This window comes from Gadus morhua, chromosome 16, assembly GCF_902167405.1.
Source record: "Gadus morhua chromosome 16, gadMor3.0, whole genome shotgun sequence".
Taxonomy (NCBI): domain Eukaryota; kingdom Metazoa; phylum Chordata; class Actinopteri; order Gadiformes; family Gadidae; genus Gadus; species Gadus morhua.
In genome coordinates this window covers 33,613,838-33,634,188 of record NC_044063.1, presented here as the reverse complement: position 1 = coordinate 33,634,188, position 20,351 = coordinate 33,613,838, and the positions used below count along the sequence as shown (strand labels likewise).

At 45.6% G+C, this 20,351-nt stretch overlaps 1 protein-coding gene across 5 annotated transcripts in view; it reads right to left on the bottom strand.

Moving 5' to 3' along the window:
• The window catches only part of kalrna (kalirin RhoGEF kinase a), a 196,236-nt gene that overhangs the window by 8,451 nt on the left and 167,434 nt on the right, over nt 1–20,351 (bottom strand). For 4 of the 5 annotated variants that reach the window (XM_030380530.1, XM_030380531.1, XM_030380535.1 and 1 more), the window contains 16 exons: nt 14,342–14,542; nt 13,841–13,914; nt 13,277–13,420; nt 12,513–12,608; nt 11,387–11,502; nt 10,725–10,791; nt 10,535–10,638; nt 8,381–8,450; nt 6,458–6,544; nt 6,146–6,238; nt 5,968–6,018; nt 5,030–5,107; nt 4,170–4,355; nt 3,500–3,671; nt 2,976–3,148; nt 1,563–1,846 (listed from right to left, as the gene is read on the bottom strand). In XM_030380530.1, the coding sequence (XP_030236390.1) occupies nt 1,563–1,846; nt 2,976–3,148; nt 3,500–3,671; nt 4,170–4,355; nt 5,030–5,107; nt 5,968–6,018; nt 6,146–6,238; nt 6,458–6,544; nt 8,381–8,450; nt 10,535–10,638; nt 10,725–10,791; nt 11,387–11,502; nt 12,513–12,608; nt 13,277–13,420; nt 13,841–13,914; nt 14,342–14,542 (1,996 nt within the window). The remainder of the gene's footprint in view (nt 1–1,562; nt 1,847–2,975; nt 3,149–3,499; nt 3,672–4,169; nt 4,356–5,029; nt 5,108–5,967; nt 6,019–6,145; nt 6,239–6,457; nt 6,545–8,380; nt 8,451–10,534; nt 10,639–10,724; nt 10,792–11,386; nt 11,503–12,512; nt 12,609–13,276; nt 13,421–13,840; nt 13,915–14,341; nt 14,543–20,351) is intronic. The other variant, XM_030380534.1, reaches the window with a different exon arrangement.

Here is a 20,351-nt window from a genome sequence, read left to right as displayed (position 1 = left end):
ATAAAGCCCAACTCTTAATTTCTCTGGTTCTCAGACTAACTATTCAGTTCCCTGGATAAAGCCCAACTCTTCAGTTATCTGGATAAAGCCTAACTCTTCAGTTCTCTGGATAAAGCCTAGCTCTTCAGTTATCTGGATAAAACCTAACTCTTCAGTTCTCTGGATAAAGCCTAGCTCTTCTAGCTCTTCGGTTCTCTGGTTCTCAGCCTAACTCTTCAGTTCTCTGGATAAAGCCTAGTTCCTCTAGCTCTTCAGTTCTCTGGTTCTCAGCCTAACTCTTCAGTTCCCTGGATAAAGCCTAGATCTTCAGTTCACTGGTTCTCAGCCTAACTCTTCAGTACTCTGGATAAAGCCTAACTCTTCAGCTCTCTCCGGATAAAGATTTGAGTACACCTCCCTAAATTGATTATGTACAAGGGTCACAGGCGAAGCTTCCAGTTTTAACATCAGCAATACAAATGTAAACTCTAGTTGTGTAGTTTGGCTGTAGCTGTAGAGTTGCGTAATTTTGTTGTCCATTTGTATAGTTGTGTAGTTGGGTAATGTAGTTCTTTAGTTGGGTTATGTACTTGTGTAGTTTAGTTTTGTATTTGTGTAGGCCAGAGAATCGCTGAGTTTAACTTCTGTACTCATAGTTTATTTACAAATATTAACTACAATCTGTGACACATCTTCATTCTATCACATTAAACACGGTCATCATCATTATCATCATGGTGGTACAGCCCAGAGTGGAACACGTTCAACACGTCTTAGCAGATATTGCACAGCCTGGATCAGAACTGACATCTTAGTGCAAAGCAACCCTGACAGGAATGTTGTAGAGCTTTATAACTTTACACACAATCAACACAAACAAAATCATAACAACGAAAATTCCTGAAAAAATAAACAAAGTATAAACTTGACAGGAGGAGGAGGAGGAGGAGGAGGAGGAGGAGGAGGAGGAGGAGGAGGAGATGACCTCTCTCCTCTGAGGCCTCCACAAATCAAACAGGAAACAAAAACTGGGTAGGAACGCAAATCAGAGTCCATCCTGCTGATTGCTGCTGCACTCAGTTCAGTTCGGTTTGGTTTCATGGTTTGGTTTAGTCCAGATTGGTTTCGTCCGGTTTGGTTCAGTCCGGTTTTAGCCGAACTGGCAGAATCAGTTAGAAGCGGGTGAGTGTTTGTCAGGATGGAGACGGGGTGTATGTGTGTCAGAGTGGAACAGGGGCTTGTGTGTGTGTGTGTGTGTGTGTGTGTGTGTGTGTGTGTGTGTGTCAGGGTGGAGCAGGGGTGTGTGTGTGTGTGTGTGTGTGTGTGTGTGTGTGTGTGTGTGTGTGTGTGTGTGTGTGTGTGCGTGCGTATGTGCGTGCGTGCGTGTCAGGTTTGAGCAGGGTTGTTTGTGTGTGTGTGTCAGGGTGCAACAGGTAAAATAAAAAAAGACAAAAAAAAGCCAGTCTCACTTGGATATCCGTCAGCCAACCAGAGACAGCTTTTTGTTGAGGGGAACAACCAAGGAGGGAGGGTCTGAGTCTTTGGTTGGGGAGGGGGGAGGAGGTTGGGGGGGTGGGACTTACTTGATGTTGTTTGCCCCAGCTGCAGCAGAGAAACAGGAAGTGGAGGAGGAGTCTTTTATGGGCTTGGTAGGCGGAGCCAGGACGTAACCCGGCACCCAGCCCTCAGCAGCAGGCGATTGGCTGTCAGCCGGCCGGTACACGAGATACATCTTCTGTTGATTGGTTGCCAGGATCTGGACGGTTTCTCCCTGACCCACACTGATCTCATTCTCCTTCAGAGCTGAGTAGTCCTGAGATACCAGCATGGTGGAGGAGACCCCATTACAGCTCCTATCCCCTCCTCCCTGAGGAGGGGAGGAGAGGGGAGAGAAGATAGGGGAGGAGAGGAGGAGGGGAGGGAAGCAGGGGAGGGGAGAGAGGAGAGGGGAGGCAAAGGAGAGGAGCGAGAGAGAGTAGGAGGACGGGGAGGGGTGGCAGAGGAGAGGGGAGCAGGAGAAAGAGTGGAGGAGGAGAGAGAGGGGGGAGGAGAGGAGAGGAGGAAAGTCATGGTATTTTTGAGGACAACACACTATTAACTAACTAAAATCTGTATACCTATCTATGTATCTATCTGGTTATATCTATGTATCTATCTGGTTCTATCTATGTATATATCTGGTTCTATCTATGTATCTATCTGGTTCTATCTATGTATATATCTGGTTATATCTATGTATCTATCTGGTTCTATCTATGTATATATCTGGTTCTATCTATGTATCTATCTGGTTCTATCTATGTATATATCTGGTTATATCTATGTATATGTTGGAGCCATTTAGAGGTCTTTTTTGTTGAATATTTTTAAGTAAATATATTTTTAGTCTAAGGCTAAAAGTATAAGTTATGAAGTATAAAGTCAAGTGTATGAAATATTAATCTAATTTTCATTCATATGTATATTTATGCATTCTGTGATGATGTGGTGATTAGTCCGTTGTGTCACCTGGGGAAGTAGGTGTGTCACGCTCTACCTGGAGCCTAATGGAGGCCCTCATATAGGGCAGGCTAATTACTGTTGTTCAGGTTTGGAAGGCAGGGAGCCAACAGTTTTCTGACCGCATTACTTCGCATTATTGGACACAATATTGGACGCATTATTTGACATATTATTTTACATTGAAAAGTCATTTTTTGTACGATACTAAGAACCCTGTTTTGGCCGCAAAAACAGTTATGTTTCGTTATTTCCTGGAAAGTCAACCGGAGTTATGGCTTAATAAATGAATCAACACAAAGTTAAACACTCTCTGTGCGTGCTTCCCAAGAAATGTGTGTCGGACTATCTCTGCCACAGGAACAAATAGAGCGAACAAAGGGTTTGCCACTTCATATCGGGTTCTATCTATGCATCTATCTGGTTCTATCTATGTATCTATTTGGTTATATTTATGTATCTATCTGGTTATATGTATGGACGGATCAGGTTCTCACCATGGAGCCAGCGGGGGGGCGTTCCTCCTCGCCGAGGCCCAGGGAGGATGCAGGGCGCGGCTGGGAGGGGGTCTGGGTCTTTGAGTCGTGGAAGGAGGCGTGGTTCCTGTTGAGAGAGGAGGTCCTGCTGCCGGCTCCTCGCTCCTTCTGGTACTCAATGGGAGACTGCAGAGCTGAGAATATGAGGTATGAGTCAGGAGGATGGAGGTCTCTATTGCCCATCCCTGAAGGGGCTTCAATCCTCTGTCAGGTGAGGCAAGGTTTTTTTGCTTTCTATATGGGCACTTACAAAATAAATCATAATTTTATTCAAAACATTAAATAAAGTATTTTACTTATTTAAAATGATAACCTGAAAGATTCAGCGGTTGAAAATAGCGTAGCCATGTAGTCATAATAGCGATAGCGGTAGTAATAGTAGTATTCATCCAAGCTGCATTAGATATATATATTAAATATAAATACTAAAGACATAAACACATGGGTGTGTTGTTTGTGCGTGCCTGTGTGTATGGTTTCCTCACCGATCAGGAAGTTGCTCTGGGCATCCAGGACTTCCTGTACGTGTTTGACCCACAGCTGCTTGACCTCCGTGTTGGCAGCCTGCAGCGTGTAGCGCTCGGCCGAGCCGTGGTGACACAGCACCAGCCTGCAGGGGTCGCTATCCGCCCCCTCGTCCAGCCCCAGCACCGCTACCTACACACCACCGCACAGGCATTAGTACCTTGCTACTCTTCTTGGTAACTGGTAACCAGGTCTGTACTAATATATTACCGGTATTGCAGTATTGGTACCTTGATACTCTTCTTGAACTGATGTGTATTAATATAGTAATGGTATTGCAATATTAGTACATTGACACTCTTCTTGAACTGGTAGCCAGGTGGGTGTTAATATAGTAATGGTATTTCAGTATTAGTACCTTGATACTCTTCTTGAACTGGTAGCATGGTGGGTGTTAATATAGTAGTGTTATTGTAGTATTGGTACCTTGATACTCTTCTTGAACTGGTAGCCAGGTGGGTGTTAATATTGTAATGGTATTTCAGTATTAGTACCTTGATACTCTTCTTGAACTGGTAGCCAGGTGTGTATTAATATTGTATTGGTATTGCAGAATTGGTACCTTGATACTCTTCTTGAACGGAGAGCCAGGTGTGTATTAATATAGTACTGGTATTGCAGTATTAGTACCTTGATACTCTTCTTAAACTGGTAGCCGGGCGTCGAGGATCCCTTCCTCAGCAGCTCGCTGAAGATGACGATCTGTTCAAAGAGGAACACTCGTCTCTCTTTAGAGCGAGACAGAACACCTCCGTCCTGCTCTGTCACAAAGAACGTCTCCTGCTGGAGCAGCTTGCCCTGGCTGGTCAGTTTGCCCTGAAATACATAAACAACTTAATGATATACAGATAATATACATTTACATGATAATAATACCCATATCATATTCATTTGAATCCATTCTGTAGCAGCTTGCCCTGGCTGGTCAGTTGAAAATGTATCCACAACACATTTCTAAAAGATACTTCTGAGTATTCTTCTCTCTTCTTCCATGTCCAGAGACGATTGAGGAAGAATCCTCATTTACAATGTTGACGAGTTACAGAATTAAACAATTAGAAATACAGAGATAAAAGCAACACAAAACAATCAAGTTTTGTGTTCTAATACACATCTAATACATATGGAATACATATCTGATACACATCTAATACACATAGAATACACTTCTAATATACATGGGATACATATCTAAAACACTCTAATACACATGGAATACACATCTAATACACATGGAATGAATATCGATACACATCTGATACACATCTAATACACATGGAATACACATCTAATACACATGGAATAAATATCGATACACATCTGATACACATGGAATACATATCTGATACAAATCTTACACATCTACACATCTTGTACCCTCTAATATATACTATCCATGTATATCCATATGGACACTGTAGCAGGTTAGCTAACTCTAACTAACTAAATGTATAAAATGTATATATGTGTATAATATCATCAATCCCCACCTCAAAGCCCTGCAGCCGGCCCAGGTTCATCATGTCGTTGCACAGCTTAGGAACCTGGGACATCAGGTCCACTGCTTTCTGTTTGAGAGAGAGACATTAAGAGACAGGGACAGAGAGAGAGACAGGGACAGGGACAGACAGAGAGACAGAGAGAGAGAGAGACATAATGATCCAACAGGAGAGAGATTATATATTGGCAATATTCCATTTGGGTCTGTTATTTAGTTTTCAATATTCAACATTTTGATATGAAATACAAATATTAGATAATTCTCTGAATATTTTTCGTTTGCGTTTGAGCTTAGAGCTAGACGTAGCTGCTGTTGGACCCTGTTGAGCAGTTTTAGCATGGCTAGTGCTAGGTGCGATAGTGCGAAACTATCCATTGTTGCTCACAAGTGGCGCATTATGGGTAATAACTACCTAACTCACAATTTGTTTTAATAAAAGGTCCTGACTCGATCACTTGTATGATGAGGTGATATTGATGGTGACGGATACTGATCTCACCGCAATGACTCAATGTTGTATGAATTAAATAGGTTATTGAATGCATCTTTGAAAAATAATATGATGGATTTATGTGAACGTCTTTTTTCAGAAATATATAAAAATAAGAATAATCGGAAAATAATTTCACGACCCGCTGCAGTACCTTTGCCGCCCCACTCGGGGTCGCAACCCACTGTTGAAGACTTTTGATCTAGTACATAACTTGACATCATCCAGTACATAATATGACATCATCTAGTACATAACATGACATCATCCAGTACATAACATGACATCATCCAGTTCATGACATGACCTCATCTAGTACATAAAATGACCTCATCTAGTACATAACATGATGTCATTAAGTGCATAAAATGAAATCCTCCAGTATTTAACATATGGTATGACAACATAAAGAACATTCTAGGTTTCATAACCGGTACCTCAATCTGTTCACAGTCTATTCCTGCCTTGGAGCTGTACTTCAGGAAGTCCTGAAAGAGAAAAACCACTCAGTCCAAGTAACGCCACTGGAACAACCTGAAACTACTGCTGTCCTTAACTCACCAAACCAGTGTGTTTTTGTGTGTGCGTGTGTTTGTGTTTGTGTTTGTGTATTACCTTCAGCAGCAGCTGGTATTTGGTGATTCTCTGAATTGGTTTGATGAGAAAATCACTGATTGACAATCTGGACTGGAGGACCTGCTGTATACCCTGTAGACACACACACACACACACACACACACACACACACACACACACACACACACACACACACACACACACACACACACACACACGCACACACACGCACACACACGCACACACACACACACACACACACACACACCTTAAATAGCTGCCAAGTTATGTTTGTTTTCAGATTTCCCATGAGTCTCCTGGTATCCCCCCCATCGCCAACGCCAGGCTTACATCAAAGTATTTATCGTACTCCGCCACGATAAACTCTGACTTGGGTTTGTTCTGACAGTACACCACGTACATGTGTAGCCTCCGAGCCTGGAAAACACACACACACACACACATTTATCATCATGTGCAGCAGACACAAGCAGCAGTCACTAATGCATGACTTCCACAACACTGCAAAAATAATTAGTGGTGAACTGGGCTGTTGCTTCCCATTAGTGATGGGTCGTTTGCGACCAAATCAGTTCGAAGGAACGATTCTTTAAGAACGAACAGACCTGATTCCCTGTTTCACTTCTCTCTCGGTCATCCCTCTCGTTCATTCTTTTGTTCTCCCACAGAATAGACTAGTCGCTGTGTTCACTGTTAAGTTAGCAGAGTGGTGGAGAGCGTACGATAAAAATTATGATAATTGTTGACAATGTAAGGGTCGCAGCTGACTGAGGCCAGGCTGAGGTTCTGCTGACGTCAGTTGCACGCAGAATTTTGTTCGTAGCTAGCTAGCTCCATCTATTGGTTTAGACTCCTGTGCCTGTACATCCTGGTACACTGGCTCTACTAAAGGCCTCAAAGACAAGCTACAATTCGGTCCAAATAAACAGATCAGAGTGGTCCTCAAACTCCATCCCAGAACACATCTTCTTCCTGACCACTTCTCCAGTCTTAGGTGGCGCAGAGTGGAGCAGAGAGTTTCCCAACACAAACTGTGCTTAGTCTACAAGATAAGAAATAACCTGGCACCCAAGTACCTACAACATTACTTTTCTAAAATTAGTGACACAAAATTAGTCCACCAGGGGGAGTTCCACTGATTTCAGGCTCTGCTGTTTTAAGAGCTGTATGGGAAAGTACTCTTTCCTATACACGGCAGCTGTCTTGTGGAATGGCCTACCTTTAAACCTTAAATTGTTGAGCTCCTCCTACTTTCATTTAAAATCTTCAATCAAAAAATGGTTATTTAACTCATAAACAAAATCAAAAGATCCCTGAAGTACTAGGAATATTGTACTGTCTGTGTGTCTGCTTGTCTGCCTGGGAATTTATCCCTTGTTTTATTTATTTGATTCCCCTTTCTTCCTAAACGTTGTAGTCCATGTGCTGTGTGTTTGTTCTCTATATTTTACTCCATGTGTCATTTCTCCATTCCCATCTGAAGGACCACAATGGAAACAAGCCTTTGGGCTTTATTGTGTTTTTTAATCCTTTTGAACACTTCTGTTAATTGTTGTTCAACAAAGTTTTCAATCAATCAAACTCATTAATTCCTCTACTGTCGTTCTCGTTCAGTCGTTCTTGGCTAGTAGACTGTAGCCCAGAGTGATTATGGCTATGCTGTAGCCTAGTATGCTTAATGGGGACTTGAAACCTTTTCATCAATATAATATTTCTGCCAAGCTTTTAAACATGTTCGTCGACATATTGGTTCTCTATTTCTTTATTTAGTAGCCCTTGCTGAGAGCGAAAATAAATAAATAAATAAAGACAATAAATTAGCTGATGTAGCCGTAGTCTACTTTTCTATTTACCTTCAATACATGTCAATTTAATGTCAAGGTGATTGCAGATATGTTTTTGCCATTTTTTACTGTGTTGTGTTGACCGTTTGCATAACCGCTTGAGAACGAGGAGCCGAGAACCGTGCAGTCTATGATTCACCGCTAAAGACGTTCCTGAAACGCGACTGAACGGACGGACGAACGGACGATTCTTCTTGGCGAACTGATCGACGCAAACTGAATCAAGGAACGGGATCAGGAAATCCATCTTTACTTCCCATAACCCATTAGTGAGGCTGCTCCAACCATGGTCAAACGGCCTGGTGCATCAGTAACCCCCCCCTCCCCCCCTCACACACACACCCCCCCAGACACACACACACACACACACACGCACACACACACACACACACACACACACCCTCCTCACATGCTTGATGAAGAGCTGGGGCAGTAGCTGATGGTCCTCCAGACATTTCTCCAGCTCTCCTACAAAGAAACTAAGAGAGAGAGGAAGACACTGTTAGACCTAAGTTTAGCTCAGTGTCTGAACGCTCATGAAACCGGATGTCAAATCAGATGTATAACCAGGGCTGCATTCCAAATGTGTGTCAATAGTGATTCACCTCATACCTCCTGCCAAATCTCCAGATGTTCTCTTTCCATTGTACCATCCAAAAGCCTTAGCTGCTCGACAGGAGCTTTGATTGGCCACAGAATAGTATAGGGGCCGAGGGTCGGTCAGTCTGTCCTCACAGAAGATGTTTAGAGATACTCTGACTAAGCCTTCCCGCATTTACCTATCATGCCGTCATGTGGCTCCATCCAACAGACGTAATTGGCTTAAGAGTCTGATGTTGGTTCGATGAGCTCATTGTACAGATTTGATGGGCTGAAGAGTCTGAGGTCGGCTCGGGCAGCTCATCCTACAGAAGTGATTTGCTGTAGAGTCAGAGGATGGCTCGGTCAGCTCAACCTACAGAAGTGATTTGCTGTTGAGTCCGAGGTTGGCTCGGTCATAGCAATAGTTCAGTCTGTATGAGGTTCAGATCCCTCACCAGATGTTCAAGACCCTTGTTGGATCAGGGCGTATTTCACCAGCGGAGTCCAAAACATTTTGATTGGACATTCGCTTTGATGTCAGTCCTTTTGAACAACCATGCCCGCCCTTTTCTCCTGATGCAGCTTGTAGAATGTTGGTGTATTTTAGTGTCTCTCTTTTGTTCACATTTCTAGTCTAGGAACAGGCAAGGGCCTCTCATACTGATACAAGGTGTTATCCCCAACATTCTGCCATTGTTATGTTTCAACAAGGTTGAACCGACCTGGTCCTCTGGGACATAGCTAGGGCCAGATACCTTATCAATGCTGAGAGTGCGTCTGTTCTCTTGTTATTCATATATCCCCTTTTTGTATAATACTCGCCCCAACCCTTTGGTTCGACGAGAAGAGGGTTCGACAGCCAAGGAACAAGTCATCGACCACCGGGTCCACTATAGATTATTCAACCTAAGTCTGTATCTCGCTGTATTCCTGGAAAATAAACCATCTAATTCAACCCTCTAATCCAACCCGTCAAGCTGCTTTGATTTCAACTTCAAGAATTACTACTGCGACTGAAAATACACAACGCAGAGTCTGTCCGAAAAGTTTAGAAATAAGCTGATATCTCTCATTGTACAGATTTGATGGGCTGAAGAGGCTGAGGTCGGCTCGGTCAGCTCATCCTACAGAAGTGATTTGCTGTTGAGTCCGAGGTTGGCTCGGTCATAGCAATAGTTCAGTCTGTATGAGGTTCAGATCCCTCACCAGATGTTCAAGACCCTTGTTGGATCAGGGCGTATTTCACCAGCGGAGTCCAAAACATTTTGATTGGACATTCGCTTTGATGTCAGTCCTTTTGAACAACCATGCCCACCCTTTTCTCCTGATGCAGCTTTAAAGGGAAGCTCTTCGTTCTTCGCCAGCTTGCTGTGACGATGTCTCTTCTTCTGCAGTGTGTCACCATTTATCCAGTCCTCAAGCTTGCTCTGGCTGGTCCCTCCTAACCCTCATTCCCAGTTGGTCCCAGTCGGTCCCATTCGGTCCATAATCCACAATTCCCAATTCTTTTTATAATAATACCTCCCAGGTCAAGGGGCGTCCAGATCTGGACCTGAGGACAGCTCTGGACCTTAAGGACAGGCCTGGACCTGAGGACGGACCTGGACCTGAGGACATGTGGAGCTGAGGACAGATCTGGACCTGAGGACATGTGGACCTGAGGACAGATGTGGACCTGAGGACAGGTCTGGACCTGGGGACATCTGGACCTGGGGAGATGTGGACCTGAGGACATGTGGACCAGAGTAAATATATGGACCTGAGGACATGTGGACCTGAGGACATGTAGACCTGAGGACAGATGTGGACCTGAGGACATGTGGAACTGAGGACAGGTCTGGACCTCAGTAAAAGTGGCCCAGAGGGCAGGTCTGGAGCTGGGGACATGTGGACCTGGGGACATGTGGAACTGAGGACATGTGGACCTGAGGACAGATGTGGACCTGAGGACATGTGGACCTGAGGACAGGTCTGGACTCACTCTCTGTGCCAGTCGTAGATCTGGTGGATGTTCCCGAAGACCATCTTGTCCTTCCCTTTCATGTCTTCCGGGACGACGGTCTCTTCCATGGTCTTCATAAAGCCCTGAGGTCAACACACATAGGTCAAGGGGTCATCCAGAGCTAAAGAGGTTAGCCCAGCCTCACCCTACAGCGTGTCTCTCCACTCACCTCCACCACGATCCCCAGGTCCTTGACATAGTCCTTCTCTGTCTGGATCAGCTCGTTAAGAACAAACCTTCAGACCAGGGGAAGACAGGAGTTCCTTTTGATCGTTAAACACCACATACCAGGATATGGTGGTCCTAGCTGTATCACATTATGTAATAGTACTAGGAGTATGACAGTATGTAGTAGTACTAGGAGTATAACAGTAGGTAGTAGTATTAGGAGCATAACAGTATTTAGAAGTACTAGAAGTATAACATTAGTATGTAGCAGTACTAGGAATATCACAGTAGTATTATGAGTAATTGGAGGAGTATACCGTATAACAGTATGTAGTAGTACTAGGATTATAAAAATATGTAGTGGTACTAGGAGTATAACAGTATGTAGTAGTACTAGGAGTATGACACTATGTAGTAGTAATAGGAGTATGACAGTATGTATTAGTAGTAGTAGGAGTATAACAGTAGTATTAGTAGTACAAGGAGGAGTACTAGGACGAGTATGACACTATGTAGTAGTACTAGGAGTATGACAGTATGTATTAGTACTAGTAGTATGACAGTATGTAGTAGTACTAGGAGTATTACAGTATGTGGTAGTACTAGGAGTATGACAGTATGTAGTAGTACTAGTAGTACTAGTAGTATCACAGTAGTACTAACATGCGTCCTCTGAGGGCCCTGGCCCGCTGCTCCTCCTCCAGGTTCCTGGGGACCGGGGGGCTCTGGTCCGGGGGGCTGTGGGAGCAGAAACCCGGGTACGAGCCTGGGTCCAGACTCTGAGGAACAGGGGAGGTCCAGGAGGACTGAGATTACATACAGGACCAGGAGGACTGAGACTAGATACAGGACCATGAGGACTGACACTAGATACAGGACCAGGTTGACTGATACCACATACAGGAACAGGATGGCTGAGACCACATACAGGACCAAAAGGACTGAGACCACATACAGGACTATGAGGACTGAGACCACATACAGGAACAGGATGACTGAGACCACATACAGGACCAAAAGGACTGAGACCACATACAGGACCAGGAGGACTGAGACCACATACAGGACCAGTAGGACTGAGACCACATACAGTACTATGAGGACTGAGACCGCATACAGGACCAGGATGACTGAGACCACATACAGGACCAGGATGACTGAGACCACATACAGGACCAAAAGGACTGAGACCACATACAGGACTATGAGGACTGAGACTACATAAAGGACCAGGATGACTGAGACCACATACAGGACCAGGAGGACTGAGACCACATACAGGACCAGTAGGACTGAGACCACATACAGGACTATGAGGACTGAGACCACATACAGGACTATGAGGACTGAGACCACATACAGGACTATGAGGACTGAGACCACATACTGGACCAGGATGACTGAGACCACATACAGGTGTCTTAGATCAGGTAGATTTAATATATACAGTATTATTATATATTTGCCTGCTACAACACACCACGACATCTGGGCAAAACACAACTCGATACAATACAACATTTACACACACATAAACATGCAACATACTCACACATACTGGATTTCTCCTCCACCACACATATGTACACCACACATATGATTTACACACACATGCCTACATACACACAATTCAACACACCTAAACAATACTGAGTGTATGTACCTACACATTTACTTTATGTAAATATTTACATGCTCTACAACTTCCAACAGTCCGGAGTACATGTCATCTCCAAGGCTGATGAGAAAATCCAGGAAGAGAAGGTCTGCGGCCAAGCCCTGAACTCACCATCTTAGACCTAACCAGCTTCTCTATGGTGCTAACCAGCTCTGAGGCACTGGGGACATCAGCTGGAGCCTGCATGGAGGTACGCAATGCAGCAGACTGAGGTAGGAGATGGGGGAGGAGGAGAGGAGGGGGGAGGAGAGGAGAGGAGAGGAGAGGAGGGGAGAGGAGGGGAGGAGAAGGGGGGGGGGGGGAGTGGAGAGGAGAGAGGAGGAGAGCGGAGGAGAGCAGAGGGAAGGGGAGAAGAGAGGAGGGCAAAGAGTTGCAGAGAGGAGAGAGGTGATAGTGGGGAATCAACCATTAAGATTATGAAGTGATTGGAAGAAAGAGAGAAGAAAAGCTGTTGGGTTAAAGCCAATCACAGCCCAAGCTGCAAACACAACCGAAGCTGGGCTGGAAGCGGCCAATCACATGCATCATCTACAGAGCTACGTTAGAACTTTCAGATGCGCTAGCTAAGAGTTAAAACAGAGCTAACAGGGCATGCAGAGATATTAGATTGCCAACACAGACCTGGATTCCCTCTCTCTGGTTAATCAGTAATCAGTAATTTATTTAAATCAGAATGAAGGGACATCATTGTTCCAGGATTTGTGTTTCCAGAGTTCTACTAAGCTGACCAATGAGGTTGATGGTACCGGTTGAGAGTTGAGGTGTCATGCAGCCCTCATAACCCTGTCAGAAGGACAACTATCATGTTAAGAAGAGGCTCGGGTGACCACTTCCACTGATAACAAACCCTCCCGCTCCCCCTCTGATCCTCCTACCTTGTCGTCCTGGGTGGTTGGGTCGTTGATGATCTTCATGGGCGGGGGCAGCGGTGTGTGAGTCTCCTCATCCTGCTCCTCCTCTCCGCCGCTCTGCATCCCAGAGGAGGACTTGACCAGAGTGCCCTCCTTCCGGTCTGCTCTCTGGAGACACAAGAGAGGGGCCGCTAGCACCAGCAGCTAGGGCTGCTAGCACCATCCGCTAGGGCAGCAGCTAGGTCTGCTAGCACCATCCGCTAGGGCTGCAGCTAGGTCTGCTAGCACCGAACGCTATGGCTGCAGCTAGGTCTGCTAGCACCGAACGCTATGGCTGCTAGTAGCATCTGCTAGGGCTGCTAGTAATAGCAGCTAGGGCTGCTAGCAGCAGCAGCTAGGGCTGTTAGCAGCAGCAACTAGGGCTGCTAGCACCATCCGGTAGGGCTGCTAGCACCATCCGCTAGGGTAGCTTGCAGCAGCAGCTAGGGTTGCTAATAGTACCAGCTATAAACAGCTGTTATTAGCATTACCAATAGACCTAGCTCTTAATGCTAGGGCTATTAGCGCACCGAGGGTGTGATTGATTACCTCTTCAGTGACCTCATCCTGTTGGGCGAGATCAGCTTGACCCAGGTCGATGCTCTTCCTGCCCTCCTCCCGAGCTGTCAGTCAAGCAAAATAACCGATCATCACACATAGGTATATAATCTGATACATAACATGTTGTTATAGTGGTGCATGGGTACATTCAAGGTACATTCAGGGAAAATTCATGGTATATTCAAAGTATAACCAGGATAGTTTAGGGTAAATAACAGTTTGAGGAAAAGGGGGGTATTGATAACAGAGGGTATTGATATTTTCAGGGTATATCGGTTTATAAAGGGTGTATGGATACCGGTGTTTATTCAGGGTCCACACTATCCTTGGGACCAGGCCAATATGTCAAGCTAATTTTTCATTTCTTCTGAAGATTAATAAAAAGATTTCTGCACGGTACGAGATAGACCAATCAATCACAACCGGCCGGACAAATAAGATGACGGTGCAGAGGAGCGCCATAGATACAGTCTACGGTGGGGTACGTACAGGTATTCTTGTTCTTGCCGCTGGCGGGCTTCTTGACAGTGCTGCCCTGGCTTAGGCGCCGCACCGGGCTGCTCAGCCACTTCCTCAGAGTGTTTGCCGAGCGCTTGGGCCCCGGAGAGGGCACCGGCAGGGAGCTCTGGCTGGCCTGAAGGTGGGCCACCGAGTCGCTCTTCGCCTCTGAACCGCTCACCACATAGTTCTCTGAAACACACAAGAGACACGTAAGAACCATGAACAGAGACCAGGCTCAGGGATCAGGCTCAGGGATAAGGCTCAGGGATCAGGCTCATGGATCAGGATCAGAGATCAGGGATCAAGCTCAGGGATCAGGATCAGGGATCAGGCTCAGGGATCAGGCTCAGGGACCAGGCAGGCTCAGAGATAAGGCTCAGGGATCAAGCTCAGGGTCAGGCTCAGGGACCAGGCTCAGGGATCAGGCTCAGGGACCAGGCAGGCTCAGAGATAAGGCTCAGGGATCAAGCTCAGGGTCAGGCTCAGGGACCAGGCTCAGGGATCAGGCTCAGAGACCAGGCTCTGGGATCAGGCTCAGGGATCAGGGATCAGGCTCAGGGATCAGCCTCAGGGATCAGAGATCAGGCTCAGGGATCTGGCTCAGGGATCAGGCTCAGAGACCGCCCCGGGTCCACAGTCCTGTTGCTCCTTCTCTCTACCTTCCCACATGGTCTCTGAACTCACTGATGGCTGCTTCAGATTACAGTGTCTGCTAATAGAAGTAAATAACAGCTTACGACTCGAAGATAAGGAAAGTATGACCTAGGCCGTCAACTATCCTCAATTATATCATGAACATGGGGGGCGGTAAGTGTGAGTGTGTGTGTGTGTGTGTGTGTGTGTGTGTGTGTGTGTGTGTGTGTGTTTTGGGGAGTGTGCGTGTGTGCTTGGGGGAGGTGTGTGTGTGCGTGTGTGTTTGGGATTGGTGTGTGTGTGCGTGTGTGTTTGGGGGAGGTATGTATGTGTGTGTGCTTGTGTTTTTGGGGAGGTGTGTGTGTGCGTGCTTCTGTGTTTGGGGAGGTGTGTGTGTGCATTTGTGTTTGGGGAGGTGTGAGTGTATTTGTGTTTGGGGGAAGTGTGTGTATGAGTGTGTGTTTTGGGGAGCAGTGTGTGTGTGTTTTTGGGGGAGGTCTGTGTGCGTGTGTGTTTGGGGGAGTTGTGTGTGGGTGTGTGTTTGGGGGAGGTGTAGGTGTGCGTTTGTGTTTGGGGAGGTGTGTGTATGAGTGTGTTTGGGGAGGTGTGTGTGAAAGGAGAATACTAGTGTCAGTGTTCTTCTTATCAAAGAGCTGATTCATCTCCCGCTCTCTCTCTCTCTCTTGTCATTGAATAAGCACACACACACACACACACACACACACACACACACACACACACACACACACACACACACACACACACACACACACACACACACACACAGTTGTGTTTTAAAACTTTCAAATTCAAGCTCTCTCAATGGCCCTTTACACACAATATACAACACATTATATAATTCACACAGTAAACTACACACTAGATACTACACACTATTATATTCCGTATACTACAAAGTATACGGAATATAGTACACACAATATACATTTTATTTTATACGGCAAACAATATATGACACTATGTTATACACACAGAATAATACACACTATATCCTACATCTACACACAGTGTGTACTAAGGCTGCTAATACTACACCCAGTCAGTGCGACACTCAAGAAAATCAAATCATTGGTTTAGTCCGAATATGATTGGATTATTAAAATGCATGTATTCACCTCAATCAGATTAAAATCGAATCGAATCGGGTTTCTCATAGTCGGATTACGACCACCAGATTATTAGATTGATTGTCGCATTAAATGGTAAATCTAATTGGAATTGGATTTTGCGCATTCCACAAGATCTTTTCCAGGGCCCCGTGAGCCGGAAGTATACGGAGATGGTAGTCGTGTTGTTGTCACCGTCGGAAAAAGAGAAACAGCGTTTTATTTAAAAAGGTGGCGCAGAAGATGGAGGAAGCCGGTGTCGTGCCAATGTAGTTACCCCCTATAAGAAGTGTATCATCATCAACATGCATTCGGATTCACAATGCGCTTTGATTTCACCCAAGGATGAATTTAAAGTACATGTTTTTCTGAATGTTGGTCTTCCGACGTGTTTACGATCTTTATTCATTCATTGCCCCGCGGCCGAACTGACGGGGATATAGAGTTCTCAGACTCTCTGGTACTTCCAAAACAAGTATAGACTCGTAATGGGGTTATCTCGGCCATGGTTGAGAAGGAATTTGGGGAAAGGAACTTTGGCTTTGACTGAAGTCCAGATTGAACCGCGACATGGAGGAGAAAGGGATTGATGCCGTATGCGCCAACAATCCCTCCGGCGCCGGAGGAGCGCCTCTGCCGCTTTTCACTTCGACGCGACGTACAAAAGTGGCGGTTGGTGGTTTTTAAAGGGAAGGAGGAAGGACTGCGTACTTGGTTGCCATTGGCCTGCTTGCACTGTTAGTGGCGTATGGTGGCCTAAGTATGTTAGACTCAAGTTGTTTCAGGGTGTTTTGGGGAACTACAAAATAGCAGGGAGGGATAATTATGTGGATTGATACAAATCCACCAGTGGCAGCATTGTACTTTGAAAGCTGGTGGGCAGCATATCTGTTTGTAATGCTAAATAATAAAATCTGGGACTAGCATTGGACCTATTTTTGCCCTCAATGACTGAAGCTATTGGTTGTAATTTGGCGATGTTTATTTTCAGCTACAATTGTTTTAAGAAAAATGAAGACATAAGACCAAAAGTGATGCCATTTTAAATGCGTCCTGCTCTGAGTCATTCACTAACATCCTTTTCACAATATCAAACAGAATAGTCAGAATAACAAACAATTAAAAGAACAACAAGAAAATTATTTCACAACTATTTGCATTGGCTGTAAGCCTAACATTGTTTGAGGCACATGTGGATGTTAATGGCTGTTTCAGAATGTTGGTCATGGTGCTAAGCCAATTAACATTGAGGGACTTAATTTATAGATCAAGTCAATCCTCTTCACAGGCACGCAGCCCGGCCGCAGGCTCCACAGCCCGCGGGCTACAGAAACACCAATATAACCGAACAGAGCCGCACTGTACCGCAACAAACAGTAGCGCACCGCTCGGTGGAAACGAGGCATACGACTGAGCGGGTTTGTTGGTTCTTTAATAGGTCCATTGTTGGTTCTCGGAGCCGAGACTTGGGGGGATAACCCCTCCCTAGAGGCTACTCCACAGCTAGGGCTCCTGCTTATTGGTTCATAGCGCAGCCAACGGACGTCGGCGGGATCCAGATCCCTTGGCTAGTCACTCCCACTCATGTTTTTCACCGGCTGCCGACACTTTCGGGGAAATGAATGGGAGTCAATGGAGGCTGAGGGAGGAACGTCCTCCCTGAAGTAATTGTCAATAGGCGATACGGGGTGCTAATATCCAGTGCTTAATTTGAGGGGGAGCAAGGGGGAGCGCGCTCCGGAAGCTCTGACGTGCGCTCCGGAACCTCTGACGCGCGCTCCGGAAGCTCTGACGTGCGCTCCGCCAGCTCCGCCACGAGCAGTATAAAAAAAAAATCCCGCCCCCCCCCCCCCCCCCCCCCCGTCCTCAGCGCTCCGGGAGCTCCCACTGGACAAATTAAGCACTGCTAATATCCCTTTACCAAGGGAAACGAAGATTACATATACAAAGGCATTAAAGTAGTCGTATTTAAGGGCATTAATTCATTAGTAGTCTGGGCAATCTACATTTTTTATTCTCAACAATTTTAAGGAGGATCTTCTTCCCTCTCCTTGCTGGAGAAGCCTCCACTGACGTACAAAGCTCTTTGCATCTGGAAAGGTTTCCATGCAGTGGCGGTTTTAGGCACGGGTGAACCAGGCAGCCGCCGGGGGCGGCATATTTGTGGGGGGCGCCGAGTCACATGGGGGGCGCCACGAGCAGTAAAAAAGAAATCGCGCTGCGTAGCGGTTATCAATGAAGTACTACATAACATTGTGTTGGGAATAGGTATTTTGCCCCCCCCCCCCCCCCTGAAGATAGTCTTGCCCGGGGCGCAACTGGACGTAGAACCGCCACTGTTTCCATGATACGTCCCACAGGCCAGGAGTTCCGTGGAGAGGTCTCATCTATGATCAGTACTATGTCTCCAGGTTTCAGATTTCTTTTGACCTCATTCCATTTTTGTCTCTCCTGCATTCGGGGAAGATACTCCCATGTCCATCTTTTCCAGAAGAGGTCTGATAGGTACTGAACCTGTTTCCACTTTCTTCTAGAGTATCTATCCTGCTTGGAAAAGAGCCCAGGTGGAAGCATGGGTTTTCCTTTCAAGAGCAGAAGGTGGTTTGGAGTTAGGGGTTCAGGATTTTTGGAGTCTCCAGATGTTACTGTAATGGGACGGGCATTGAGAACTGCCTCCACCTCGCACAAGGCAGTTTGAAGACATTCGTCATCCAAGGTCTGTCCCATTCGGATGGTGTAAAGGATTATTATTATTTTTTTATGAAACTCCATTTGATGCCTTTTGTATTCATTGAATCCTGTATTTTATTCATGTTTAGGTGAGCAAGTGCTTCTTTTAATTCTCGCTCTGCGCCCATAAATTTGTTCCGTTGTCTGAAACTATTTCTTTGATATGACCACGTCTGCAGATTAATCTTCGTAAGGCTGAGGTACATGAATCTGTATCCATGGAGTAAGCAATCTCCAACTGTAAAGCCCTACTGGCAAGACATGTAAACAAGGCTTTGTATCTCTTTACCCTGCTACGACCAATCTTGACTTCTATGGGCCCAAAATAGTCCAAGCCAGTGTGAGTGAAAGAGATCTGGTGTTTTGCGTATGAGCGGTAAATCAGCCATTTTCTGTTTTGGTTGTTTGAAGTCCTCTGGCATTGCCAACTTATTCAATCTACCTCCCACTCTCAGTATTCCATCATTAAGAATGAGATCCAACTTGTATAGTCTGCTACTCCTTCTTGCAGCTTGGCCTGCTCTTAAGGCATTCCCTTCAACCCTGAAGGCTTTCTGTTGAACATAAGCAACAAGTGATTCCTCAGCATCTGTAAAATCCTGCACAGACAGTTGCTGGTCGGATAGCTGCTTGTCCTTCACATATTCTGATGTAACTGATGCACTGTGTGAGGTACCTGCTTTTTTCAATTGGATCAAGTGTCTCAGAGTCCCTTTTGTTACATATTTTAAGAACATAAGTTGCCCACACATAGACCCTAGAAAGCGGGACCAAACATATAAGCTGTAAATACTATACATAGCCACAAGGCGAGCAGGACCTTACTGAAGGCTGCAATAACAGCTTCATCCACAGAGGGCAGCACCACAGACAGGTGAGGAGGCCGAGGGTAATACGTCACACCGGCTCCTCCCACTACTTCCGGGCCTTGCGGATCCATACCATAACAGAGGGTTGGAGCCAGAGATAGCCAGAATCTCTTGGCAGCCCATAGGATAGGGTTAATATAGCTTTGGTCAGCTGGGAGACGCTCTGCACGTGCAAAGACACGCTTCAACCTCCTTTTGCTTCATAGTTATCAGTTTACCATGCCGAAATACTTTACCAAATAAAGTAACTGTTAAAAGCTATCCTTTGGAATTGATCACTTTCCTTGAAGAATGCTGCAATACTTTGAACTTCAAAAGCCACGCCTTCGATCTGATGAGTTTGTCCCATGATGAGAAGGATTCGATAAAGTGAGTCAGAGGGTCTTCGTGGTCTGTTTTTGCAAAGGCCACAACAGTTTTCTTTACCTCGTCACTGTCAGAAAGTACCAGTGGTTCGGTGGAAAGTTTCAGCCAGTCAGATTCGCATTTGGCCAGAAAGTCTCGACCGTCTGGAACAACATCTTTCTTTCAGAAAAGCATCAGCTCGCATTCCACTAGACGCATTGTCTGCCTGGTTGAGATCAGTGTTAATGTGACGCCACTGAGATTTCTGTGTCAGGTCACGAATCACAGATACTC